Here is a 13421-nt window from a genome sequence, read left to right on the forward strand (position 1 = left end):
TATTGGACAAGGCAGATACGGAACATTTCTATGACTGCAGAAAGGTCTATTGCAGAGTGCTGCTACAGAAAGTTTCTCAGCTTTATAAAAAGGACAAAGATTTGTCACTCTTCAGTTGTTTACTTCTCAACTGTACAGAAGCACCTGAGAATATATTGGGGGTAACACCTGGAAATTGGGGGATTAAGATTATAGACCCAACTCTCCTCTCGAAAGTTTTATCTAATCTATCATATTCTAATAACACTGTTGGACTCTTTTACTACTGGTTAGAATGGGAGACCAGAGGTACCACTCAGCCCTTCTTATTCTTGATACTTTTTTTTTTTTTAAAAGAAATGGGGCTATCTGTATAAACATCTTACTGTGTGCCTTTTTACACAAATAGAAATATTTAGTAAGTGTACACTTAATATTAAAAACAAAAGAGCCATGTAAGTCTAAAAGAGTAAACCTTGAGCCTGTCACTACCTCCGAAAACAGAACATGAGATCTTGGCCCCGTAAGAATTTGTCAGGTGATATCCCCTGAATGTAGAGGCTAAAAGAAAAATACCAAAGGATTGAACTGATGTACTGTAAAAATGAAGTCGATGGCTGTGATCAGCACTGTTACTAATGTTTGTTTTTATTTTTTTGGCATTCCACAGAATCTTCTTCTGAGGAACAGAGTCCCGTGACCAGGAGGAGATCCCAGTCATCACCACCTTATTCTACTATTGATCAGAAGTTGCTGATTGACGTCCATGTAGGTTTCCATCTTAACTCCTAACATAATGACATCTGTTCTATTTAATTTTTGATTTATTTTTGACTGACATATTTTCATCTTCACTTGAAAGACAGGTTAAAGTGTTTAGTTTTTTATTAATCTTTTAAATACAGGTTTCTGTTGCTATGTCAGTATGTAGAATATGAAATCTAGAAATTAAATTTGAAATGGAAAAACATTTAGTTGATCATAAAATATTTAATTTTCACATTCTTGTGTCATAACATATTCAAGAGAGGAATGATAAAAAGCTGTTTATAGAAGCTAACCTCAAATTAAGGAGTAGATGCTCAATTTTTTTCCTACAACATGTGAAAGTTCCTAGGCCAGGGATTAAACTTGAGTCACAGCAGTAACCTGAGTCATGGCAATAACAATGCCAAGTCCCTAACCACTAGGCACCAGGGCTCCTAGATGCTCAATTTTTGTCTAATATCATTTCTTGGATGGTGAGGCAATGCACAAAGATAAAACATTTAGTGAAAAATACCTTCTAATTTCGTAAAGAAAAAGTCCTTCCAATTATTTTTGCAGTATGCTTTCAGATCATTCATTTACTTTTGTAATTACCTCTACCCTACTACATATACCCCTTTCAGATTGCCCAAAGCTTGCTTATATGACACATATCATATGTAAAGGTGGATTCATATTAATTTACTACTTAGAAGAGTTTGCATTACTTTAAGACAACCTATGTTGAATAAAACTAGAGCTGGGAAATTAATGTATCAATTTTAAGAGCTATGTGTTAATCCTAATATCAGAGAACAAAAGAAAAAAGTGACTGTATTCTAAAGAGCATCAAATTATCTGTTCTCTTCTCCAGCACCAAACTAAATGTCTACTTCTTATCAGATAAGTAGGGCTAATAAAAAACGAAGTCAGTAAAACTTGCCCTGTGTGATCCAGAAAGGCCATTAATGATCACAGCCTGAGGTTTGGGTTTCGGCATCTCATCCTCACAAAAATGTTGACTCTATCTTATGAGTGAACATCTTCATTTCAACTGAAAATATATTTTAAAATATTGTCAGCTTGGAAGCTTTCCAATTTAGAAGAAAATGAAAGGCTACTGGAGACTACATTAACCTTTCTTGTGCACACAGGTTCCAGATGGATTTAAAGTAGGAAAAATATCACCCCCCGTTTACTTGACAAATGAATGGGTAGGCTATAATGCACTCTCTGAAATCTTCCGGAATGATTGGTTAACTCCCGAACCTGTCATTCAGCCACCTGAAGAGGATGGTGATTATGTTGAACTCTATGATGCTGGTGCTGATACTGATGATGATGATGACGATTCTAATGATGCTTATGAAGATACCTACGACCGTGACAATGGCAGCGATGACTTGGACAATCAGGTTGATCAGGCTCATAGTGTTGGTGAAGACCATGATGTTGAAAACAATGATGATGTCATTGATGACAAAGGCAATAATCCTGATGATGCTCCTAGCTGGCCAAGGTTAGTTTTTCTAGATTACTTGCACTGTCCATGTTTTAAAATTTCAGCACTATTTGCATCTTTGATGTACTTTCAAAATTTATTACCAAGAACGTGAATGAATTGCACTTGCATATTGGTAAATGATAGATTTTCAATAATAGATTTTAAATTATTTTAATGCAAAACACTTAATTTTGCACTTCTCGCAATACTATATTTTATTAAGTTTACTAGGTTCTTTATAACTGGAATCATCTGGATGTTTCTGTTAAATTTAGTGTTACTGAATCATCATACCCTGTCAAACCACAATGAAAATGAGAAATGGGGTGACAGACTAACTAGTGTGCTACTTAACAACTGTCCATTGAAGCCTTGATGTTTGTGAACAAAATTTCTAAATTTGTTGAGAAAAATGAATTGCAAATTTGACACTCACTTGATAGTTTAAGGCTGCAATTTACTAACACCATTATTCTTGGGATTCTGAAAACTGCTATAAGTAAATTTAGTGCACACTCAACTTTATCTTCTTATAGAGTAGCTGCCCCAAGTGATAATATTTAGTGAAGTTGTGTTTTTGGCAGACCACCAGTTGTTTGTTGTATATATAATTACTTGCTCCCACTCTATAAACAGCCAGTGTATTTTTAATTATATATGCTATAGTTTGTATATAAACTGCTCTCAAGAATGATTCATTAATACTATATGTTTTTATATTTTTAGAAAAATACTTAACACTGGGAAGATCATTTGCATTACAATATTGAAATCCACATTTTGTTTTATTAATTTTCAAGTATTACTGGGGGTATACATGACATAACAGACTACAGATCATTCAACATTTTTTTTCTTTTTTTGCCACCTAAAAAAATTACCAGGAATTTTGTTCTCAAATTTATTTGCTTTTAGAATTATCATAGGTATATATGTATGTCATCTCTTATGCAAAAGATCATCAGACATTTTGCTAGGCTTTGTGTTCTTAGCAAACATCCTCAGCAGCTATCTTAAATGAGATCTATATTACTGAACTTCCTGCTGGTAGTAGTAGAATAATCAATGGGAATCTGTTGCAAAGCAGACAGTGTACATGTTAGAAAATCAAGGCACATGTTTAACATAAATTAGATCTGTTACAAGAATTATTCAAATATGTTGTGGTTGAGCCAAAAATATGGGCTTGATAATTCATGTGGCTATGAAGTTGTTAATGCATGAAGTAGTCTATTATTTAAGAAAAAACATATTATTGCTACTAACCTAACACATGTTCCTAATAAAGGATGCATCTGCCATCCAAATGCAGCAAGTAATTAACAGTGGCTATGATGTTAATGTGATATTTAAGATTTGCTGAAGAAAACAACAGATTTACTGGACATAGGGGCATATTTCATATCTATATCATGACAGTACACTCAAATAGAGCAAAAACAGTCCTGGATATGGTACAGATGTATAAGGCATCCAAATTGTTTCATTTGTTGACTTTCAAATATGTTTTTGTTGGGTGGCTTTCTATCATTAATTGGATCTTGTCATCAGGCCAGGCTATGGCAGAGGTGGTAGCTGCAAGCAAGATGGCAAATATGGAAGTTATAGAAGAGAAGGAACTTTCAACAACTATGGAAGCCAAGGAGCTAGTAGAATCCACAGAGAAAGTGCAGCCAGTGGAGACAGTGCAGACATTGGAGACTATGAAGGACACAGAGCCAGTATAGGTAGTGGAAGAAGAGGCAAGGAGGGTAATGGAAATGATGGAATTAGTGGAACCAATGAAGAGAGTAAAGCCCTTGAACTCAATGGACAAGAAAATTCCTCAGAGACAGATGATCCAGTATTAGAGAGACCAGCATCCCAGGAATTTGAACATCAGCCAGAGGTAATGTACCATTTGAAAAGGAGAATGAATTTCTCTCCTTGTGAATGTGTTTCTTTATTTGATGTCGTATTTCCAGCCATTCCAAATGTGTTTTAAATTTCTATTCTAAAGACTTAAACATTTTTAAAAATTATATCTGTAGATAGATCTTTATTTCCTCTAATTTGGATGGTTTCTATTTATTTCCAGGGACAACAGTGTCTTCTTTGTTTACCTTAATGACTCATATCCTATGCTTAGGATAGTATCTCTTAACACATACATTTTTTTTTCCTGGGAGTTTTTATTGTGATAAAATATACATAACATTTTACATTTTAATTGTCTTTAAGTGTACAATTCAGTGGAATTAAGTACATTCGTAGTGTTGTGCAACAAATACTACTGCTCATTTCTGGAAATTTTTATATCATCTCCAACAAATAAGTTTCCATTACCCCTCCCCCTAATCCCCAATTACCTCTATTCTACTTTCTATCTGGGTACATCACTTACCATAATATTTTCAAGGTTCATCCATGTTGTAGCATGTATCAGAATTTCCTTCCTTAAAAAGGCTGAATAATATTCTAGTATGAATATATCACATTTTGTTTATCTATTCATCTACTGATAAACATCTGGATCATTTTCACCTTTTGCTGCAGTGACTATTGGTGTAAAAGTATTTGTTGTTGAAGTCCCTGTTTCCAGTTCTTCGAGCTATATATATATCTAGGAGTGGAAGGAATTTTTAGATTCTAGTTTAACTTTTTGAGGAACTCTTAACACAAGCAATTTTAACAGAATTAGTGTATTGTGTTTAGACAATGATTTTGTCATTGAAAAACATTTACTGACTTTATGGATAGTTTAAAAATACTCAAGTAGCTTCATAGATGCTAGATCTATAGGAACTACCACAGAGAAGATTTTCTGGAGCATGTAGCTATTTGAAATAATTCTCGATGAATGGGGAGTATCTGGATATCGGAAAACACAAGGGAGATTCCAGACAGAGGAAACATCATGCCAATTTACTTTCCCAGCCTATTGTCCTATCATACAAACAGCTTAGAAGATGCCATGATCTTTCATGAACTGGTGACCTTGTGCAAGCCGTTTCCTCTGTCTATAAGGGTTCCCCCTCACCTCATCTCTGTTTTTGAGCTAGCCATCCTTCATGATGCAACTCATATATCATCTTTGACTTCCCACTGCAGAATTATACACCCCTTCATCTGTGCTTATAAGCATTTTGCCATCATTTTATTTTAGTACTTATGACATTATAATTTATTTATTTGTTTACTTAATCTTCTGTCACAATAGATTGTGAACTCTCAAGAGGCAGGAACTATGTTTAATCCATCTTTGATTACTTTTCTTTACCCACTCACCATCCCAGGGTCCAACCGAGGGCTTGGTCTATGGTAGGCACATAATAATTATAGGAGAAATCAGTAAAGGAAGAAAATGAAGAAAACAAGGAAGGAAGAAACTCCCTAGATGGTTTCCAATGTGAAACCAGTGTCAGTGGGAAACTCACTAGATGGTTTCAATGTGAAAACAGTGGATGTCTTCCTGTCTGTCTGTCTATCTATCATCTATCTATCTATCTACCTATCTATCTATCATCTATGTATCTATTTTGTCTGTCTTTCTATCTTTCCTTTCATCCATCCATCCATCTATCCATCCATCCTACCTGCATATTTACCTACATAACTACTTATCTTAGTTAAAGCATTAAAACAGGATGTCCCAGCACAGTTTTCATAGCACTCTGGGTATCTCCAGTTCTCAAGAAATGTCTTTAACATTTACAGAATGAATGGCTCTTCCTTCCACTTTTAAAAGTACATATTGTCATATAACACTTTTGTGGCAGGAAAGGTCATAAAAACAAGTCTTTAACTGTATTAATGCCAAAAATCACTGTTTAGACACAAAGAAATGCTTATCAACAAACAGGCTTACCAAAAACAGTTGGTATATTTGTCCACGGTATATGGCATCCCACATAAATTGTCACATATTGTGACTTTTATCCTTGAGTTTCTTCTCTGTAAGTTCTCTGAAAGCTGGCTTGATTTTCACCTAAGCTTGTTCACACTCTTGAATTTGCATTGGTTGATTTTTCATCATTAGCTTTGTCATTTGATAAAATGAAATTGAATCCACCACAATGGTGCTTTTTATTTTTTCAGTGTAACTGTTTGGCATAGCATAGCTGAATTAAGCTTTGGAATCAAATAAACTTTGGCTTCAAACTCTGATCCCCCTACTTATGTCTTTGACCTGGAATAAATTATTTGACCTCACTAAGCTTTAGTTTCCTTGTAAGTAAAATACAGATGATCATACTTACTTTTTGGGTTGTTGTAAGAATTCACAACAATGTCTAAATAAGATGCCTAGCAAGGTATATGATGCACAATAAAAAGTTCACAAATTTTAGGTCCCGAAATTATCAATGAAATATTTCATGTTCCTTGAATTTTTATTCTGACATCAGTTGTCTCAACACAGGTTAATTCTTTCTTTGCTGATAACATTGTTGAGTTCTTCTGGTAAATGATTTTATAAGGACAAGGAATTATAGATGTTACAAATTTTGCATTCTCTTTTTCAAAAGACCCCTAGGCATATTTTATTTCTCACATTGCTAATTTCCTAATAAAGTCAATTTTCCATCATCTTTTAGGGGTCTGGTCTTAGAAGAGAGGCCTCAAATGCCGTTGCCTCAGGCGCTGCACCCATAGCACCTGATGATGAGAATAACAGTGTGGACATATCAGAAGTATCAGCAGAATCGGGTTTTTCTGCCACCCATTCATCTCCTTCCAACGGTTCTGAAAGGGCTGCAAATGCTGACTTTGCTGGTGCCATCTGTAAGTATATTTAATATAATCTCCAACTGCTGCAGTCTGTTCACATATTAGTGTTTGATCATTGGTCCATTATCAGAAATAATCAAATCACTCTGATTTCAGTTGACATAAATTCAGATGTGTATATATATATATATATATATATATATATATATATATATATATCCCTGTGGGAAGATGCATGTATATGTGTGTGTGTATGTGTGTATATATATATATATATATATGTATGTATGTATATATATATATATATATTTTAATCTACTCTTCACTAAATCATTATGATACCTAAATTTGAACTACAGTTGAGAAACTGGGGCTCTTATCTGGATTTTATTTGCAACCTGATCACAGTAACCCAAAATACATTCATATTCAGGAATGTATTGGACCATCTTGGTTTGTGTTATCTGATGGTTTAGGAGTTGTAGAAGTGATAATGCCAATAAAATATAAAAGGCAATAAAGGAAAAGGAATTTTTGTAGGCTGTGTCTCATTTGTGGAAACACTCAAATGCATATGGTATATATTCTAGTAAGTTCTCTCAATATCTTCTCTTCACAGTATATGCTGGATTTGTGGAAGTACCTGAGAAATCACCTAAGCGACCATCTGAAGTCAACGTTAACCCACTATATGTCTCTCCTGAATGTAAAAAGCCACTAATCCACATGTATGAAAAGGAATTCACTTCTGAGATCTGCTGTGGTTCTTTGTGGGGTGAGTTATGTTTCTTAAAACTGAGTTGATTTTAAGGAATATATTTTTATAGAAAACTTGTGAAAAAATCGTAGATGTAAAACACGTGTTTGCTATTGACAAATAATTTCCAAGTATACACACACACACACACAGTAGTCAACTTGCTTATTTGTGTGTTTTAACTCAGTGCAGTTTGATGTTTGAATTGCTCCCTCCCTTTTTTTATTCTGCTTTTATTTGTAATCTGAATTAACTTGGCTAAAATATAAAGTTGGACTAGATTATGATTATTTGAAAATTCAAGCTTAGTATTTTTAATTTGTGGTAGTGTGCAGCATATGATACTTAATGAGGCATTACAAAAAATTCTTCAGATTCTTATTTTTAAAATATCTTGTGGATCTGTAGAGAAAGTTCCCTCTATAATATCTTAACCTTGGTAGACTTTTTCAATCCTTTGTTCCAGAAAAATTATAGCCACATTGGTAATGCTGAGACAATATTTTACCTCAAGCCAGTCTGAATCATAAATGAAACAGAATAAATGAATGCAAGGAAGGGAAAAGTCCAAAGCAAATGCCAACCTCCAACCTACAATTTCATAGACTTTGCTTAATGTGTGATTGAATGGGAGATAGAATTTTAAATTAAAAATAGAGCAGTGTAGCAAACATTATAGTTAAGTGAATTAAACAACTTAGGGAAAAAACATGCCATCCTCAAAGTTCTGCTCATATAATGTGTCAGCTAACAAGAAAGCAAAGTTTACTTCATTATCATTTCAGTCAGGCAACTAGCCAGAAATGAACTTCATCTCTAGTAATTCATTTTTATAACTTGTGGTTTTATATTTTGAAAAGTAGAAGATTATTGTCAAAATGTATTGTACTTCCCCTTCTCTGTCTGATTCCCCTATGGGAAGATGCAGTTCCTAAATCTACCACTAAGCATTAATTAGGTAAAGGATGGAGTGGGGAAATGAAGGAAGAGACACTTGTCTTTTCTCCTCATACCCTTGGAGAACAGGTATTGTCCAAGTAGACTGGAGACACTGAAGTATTCTTGTATATTATTTTTCTTAGTTTTCTCCTGTGACTCAGGCAATGGGGGGAGGGGAACTCCTGCAGTGGTTTGAAGTGTATTTTTTAAATTAAAATATAGTTGATTTACAATGTTTCATCAAGTTCTGTTGTACAGCAAAGTGGCCCAATCACACACAGTTCCCTGTGCTGCACAATAGGACCTCACTGCCAATCCTTCCTAAATGTTATGATTTGCATCCACCAACCCCAAAGTCCCTGTCTATCCCACTCCCCACCCACCCCCCATAACATCGTTAGTGTACAATATTAAGTTCGTTTCAGGTTTGCAGCAGTGATTTGACAGTTAAATACATTATGAAATGATCACTATGATAACTCAAATAACTATCCCCAAATTATTATTATTCACCATATTCTTTATGCTATATATAATAGCCCTTGACTTATTTCATCATTGGAATTACCTTTGAATCCCCTTCATCTATTTCATCCAAACTCCACCCTCCTTTCTGGTAACCACTCCTTTGTTATTTGTATCTATCTATGTTTTCATTTTTTTTAATTCCATTTATAAGTGAGATCATATAGTATTTGTCTTTGTCTGACTTAATTCACTTAGCATTATAAACTTTAGATCAATCCATGTTGTCACAAATGGCAAGATTTCATTCTTTTTCATGGCTCGGTTATGTGTGTGTGTGTTTTTTATCCATCCATCTGTTGATAGTCACTACTTAGGTTGCTTCCATATCTTGGCAATTGTAAAAATGCTGCACTGAACATGGAGTGCATATATATCTTTTTGAAATAGTATTTTAGTTTTCTTTAGGTAAATAAATATTCAGAATTGAAGCTACTAGATCATGTGATAGTGTTTTTTTTTATAGTCAGACATGCACTCAACGAATATTTGTTTTTTTTAATACAATTGTTTTCTACTGTACAGCATGGTGACCCAGTTACGCATACACGTACACATTCTATTTTCACACATTATCATGCTCCATCATAAGTGACTAGACATAGTTCCCAGTGCTACACAGCAGAATATCATCGCTAATCCATTCCAAAGGCAATAGTTTGTATCTATTAACCCCAAGCTCCCAACCATCCCACTCCCTCCCCCTGCTCCTTGGCAACCACAAGTCTATTCTGCAAGTCCTTGATTAGTTTTATATTTAATTTTTTGAAGAACTTTCATACTGATTTCCACTACAGATGCACCAGTTTACAGTCCTACCATCAGTGCACCAAGGTTCCATTTTCTCCACAACTTCACGAATACTTGTAATATCTTATCTTTTTGATGATAACCATTGTGACCAGTATGAGGTGATACCTCATTGTTTTTATTTTCATTTCTCTAGTAACTAGTGATGTTGAGCAACTTTTCATGTGCCTACTGGCCATCTCTATGCCTTCTTTGGAAAAAAAAGTTCCTCTACCCATTTTTTTTTCTTTTTAGGGCCACGCTGTGGCATATGGAAGTCCCTGGGCTAGGAGTTAAATCAGAGCTGCAGCTGCTGGCCTACACCACAACCACAGCAATGGCAGATCTGAGCCACGTCTGTAACCTATGCCTCAGCTTGCATCAATGCCAATCCTTAACCAACTGAGTGAGGCCAGGGATTGAACCCTCATCCTCACAGACACTATATCAAATTCTTAACCCACTGAGCCACAACAGGAACTCCTACCTTTGCCCATTTTAAAATCAGACTATTTGGTTTTTTGATATTGAGTTGTATGTGTTCTTTATATATTTTAGATATTAACCCACTATTGGATATATTATTTACAAATATCTTCTCCCATTCAGTATGCTTCCTCTGGTTTTATCAATGGATTCCTTTAATGTGCAAAAGTTTTTAGTTTGATGTAGTCCCATTTGTTTATTGTTGCTTTTGTTTATCTTGCTAAGGAGACATATCCAAAAAGAATTTGCTAAAACCAATGTCAAAGAGAGCTTTCTTCTAAAAGTCTGCGTTCTTCTAGAATCTTTAGGGTTTCAGGTTTATCCATATTTCATTTCTTTTTGCACATGGTGTGAGAATGTGGTCAGGTTCATTCTTTTGAATGTAGTTGTTCAGTTTTCCCAACACCATTTATGAAGAGGATATCTTTTCCCCATGGTATATTATCACTTCCATTGTCAGAGACTAATTGCTCATTGAAGTGTGGCTCTTATTTCTGTGCTCTGTATATGGTTCCATTGATCTGTATATCTGCTTTGTGCCAATACCATATTGTTTTGATTACTATTGGTTGTAGTATAGTTTCGAATAAGGGAGCATGATACCTCCAACCTTGCTCTTCTTTCTCAAGATTGCTTTGGCTATTCAGGGTCTTTTTTTATTCATACATATTTTAGGATTGTTTGTTCTAGTTCTGTGAAAAAATATCATTGATATTTTGGTGTGGATTGTATCTAATGTGTAAATTGCTTTAGGTATAATGGATATTTTAACAATATTAATTCTTCCAACCCACAGGTATGGTGTATCTTTCCATTTGTCCATGTAGTTTTCAGTTTCTTTCATTAATGTATTATAGTTTTCAGTGTACAGATCTTTTACCTCCTTGGTTAGATATATTGCTAAGCATTATTCTTTTTGATGCAGTGGTAAATGGGATTGTTTTCTTAATTTATCTTTCTGAGAGTTCATTATTAGTGTATAAAAATGCAATAGATTTCTGTGTCCCAGAGGTTCTTTAAACTATCCTCTTTTTTACACCCTTTTTTCTTTTCTGTGTTCACCTTGGGTGATTTCCACCACCCTGTCTTCCAGATCAATGGTCAATTCTTTTGTATTTTTTATATAATCTACTTTTAATTCCTTCTAGTGTAATTTTTACTTCTGTTACTGTGTTCTTTAGCTTTGATTGGCTCTTTTTTATATTTTCTAATTCTTTGTTGAAATTCTCAGTATGTTCATCCATTCTTCTGCCAAGTTTGGTGAACATCTGTATGACCATCATCTTGAACCCTTTATCAGGTAGATTGCTTATCTCATTTCATTTAGTTCTTTCTCTGAAATTTTTGTCTTACTCGTTCATTTGGAACATATTCCTTAGTCTTTCATTTTGCATAATTCTGTTTTTATTTCTATGTTTTAGGTAAGTCCATTACCTCTCTCTCAGTCTTGGAGAAGTGGCCTTATGTAGGAGATGTCTTGAAGGGCCCAGCAGCATGCTCCCCTCTGGCCACCAGAACTAGGTGCTCTAGGGGTGTCCCCTATGTGAGCTGTATGTGCCTTTCTATTGTGGCAAAGCCAGCTACTATGGGTATGTTGGTAGGCAGGCTGGTCACTAGCCTGGCTGGCTGCAAGGGCCTGCCTCATGTGGTTGCTGTGGGACTGCTAATGCCTGCATGTTTGGCTGTGTGGCCCAGTGGCATGCAAGTGCTTTGGACTAACTTCTGAGTGGTGCAGCCTTCTTGCATGGCTGGCTGTGCAGCCTGGCAATGCACAAGTGCTGCAGATTTACTGGTGAACAGAGCAGCCTCCCATGCAAATGGCTGTACAGCCTGGTGGTATGCAATTACTGTGGCCATGCTGGTGGGTGGAGCAGGCTCCCAATACTAATAGCCTAGACGGAGGATTCCAAAACAGGGTTTGTCAAGACTGGTGTCCACATGGTAGAACAAGATTCCCCAAATGGCTACTGCCAGTATCTCAGTCCCCAGAGGGAGTCCTAGCTGCCTCTTGCCTCTCCAGGGGGATTCTCCAAGATCAACAAGTGGGCCTGACCCACCTTTTGAACTATTGCTTCTGCCCTGGAACTTGGAGTATGTGAGATTTTGTGCATGCTCTTTAAGAGTGGAGTTTCTTTTTCCTATAAACCTCCAGCTCTTCCCAACACAAGCCCCACTTGGTTTTCAAAGCTGGATGTTCTGGGAGCTCACCTTCCCAGTGCCAGACCCTCAGGCTGGGGAAACCAATGGGGACTCAGATGCCTTGCTCCTTGGGGAGAACGTGTGTGGTTATGATAATCCTCTTGTTTGTGAGTCATCAACCCTAGATATTTAACCACATCTGTGCCCCTCTTTCCCATTTCGTTGTGGCTCCTTCTTTATATCTTTAGCTGTAGAAAATCTTTACTGCTAGTCTTCAGGTCATTCTCATTGATAGCTGCCCTGTAAATTTTGTGCCTCCATGAAAAGAGGTGTGTTCAGGCTCTTCTTACTCCATCTTTATCCTGAATCCCTATTTGAAGTGTATTCTAACTTTAGTTCAATATCCTATTTTAGTCTTCTCATTCTGTCTTTAAACAGTGCTTATATTTGAATGAATACATCCTGCAGACAAATAATAGAGTGTAGGAATTTAAATACATGAAAATAAGAGTTAATTTTATAGGTATTTAGCAATGTAAGTTTTTTCATACATGCATGAACACAGAATAATTCAATTTAAAAACAATTTAGATACAGTTACTTTAAAAGCATTAAAACCCTGTTATAGTTAGGAATCAGAAGCCAACTGAATTGAAGACTTCACAAAAGTTAGGTATCTTGAATATTTAATGATAACTTTCAAAAGGGTTGATTGATATTTTTTATAAAGTTTGGGACCCTACAAATGGTTCTGAGCTACGTATTACGTTCTACTTGTGTGATAGCACACCAGACATCAGCCAGAACAATATTGCCAGAGGGTATTATCTTCTGTATTTCAATGAAAAT

General features: G+C 35.5%; 1 protein-coding gene across 8 annotated transcripts in view; it reads left to right on the forward strand.

The window, feature by feature from the left end:
• Positions 1-13421, forward strand: part of NRK (Nik related kinase) — a 128874-nt gene that overhangs the window by 94667 nt on the left and 20786 nt on the right. For 5 of the 8 annotated variants that reach the window (XM_021079907.1, XM_021079900.1, XM_021079901.1 and 2 more), the window contains exons 17-21: positions 650-747; positions 1881-2245; positions 3782-4118; positions 6805-6991; positions 7557-7712. In XM_021079907.1, coding sequence (XP_020935566.1) covers positions 650-747; positions 1881-2245; positions 3782-4118; positions 6805-6991; positions 7557-7712 — 1143 coding nt within the window. The remainder of the gene's footprint in view (positions 1-649; positions 748-1880; positions 2246-3781; positions 4119-6804; positions 6992-7556; positions 7713-13421) is intronic. The other 3 variants (XM_021079902.1, XM_021079906.1, XM_021079904.1) reach the window with 1 other exon arrangement.

This window comes from Sus scrofa, chromosome X (assembly GCF_000003025.6).
Source record: "Sus scrofa isolate TJ Tabasco breed Duroc chromosome X, Sscrofa11.1, whole genome shotgun sequence".
NCBI classification, from domain to species: domain Eukaryota; kingdom Metazoa; phylum Chordata; class Mammalia; order Artiodactyla; family Suidae; genus Sus; species Sus scrofa.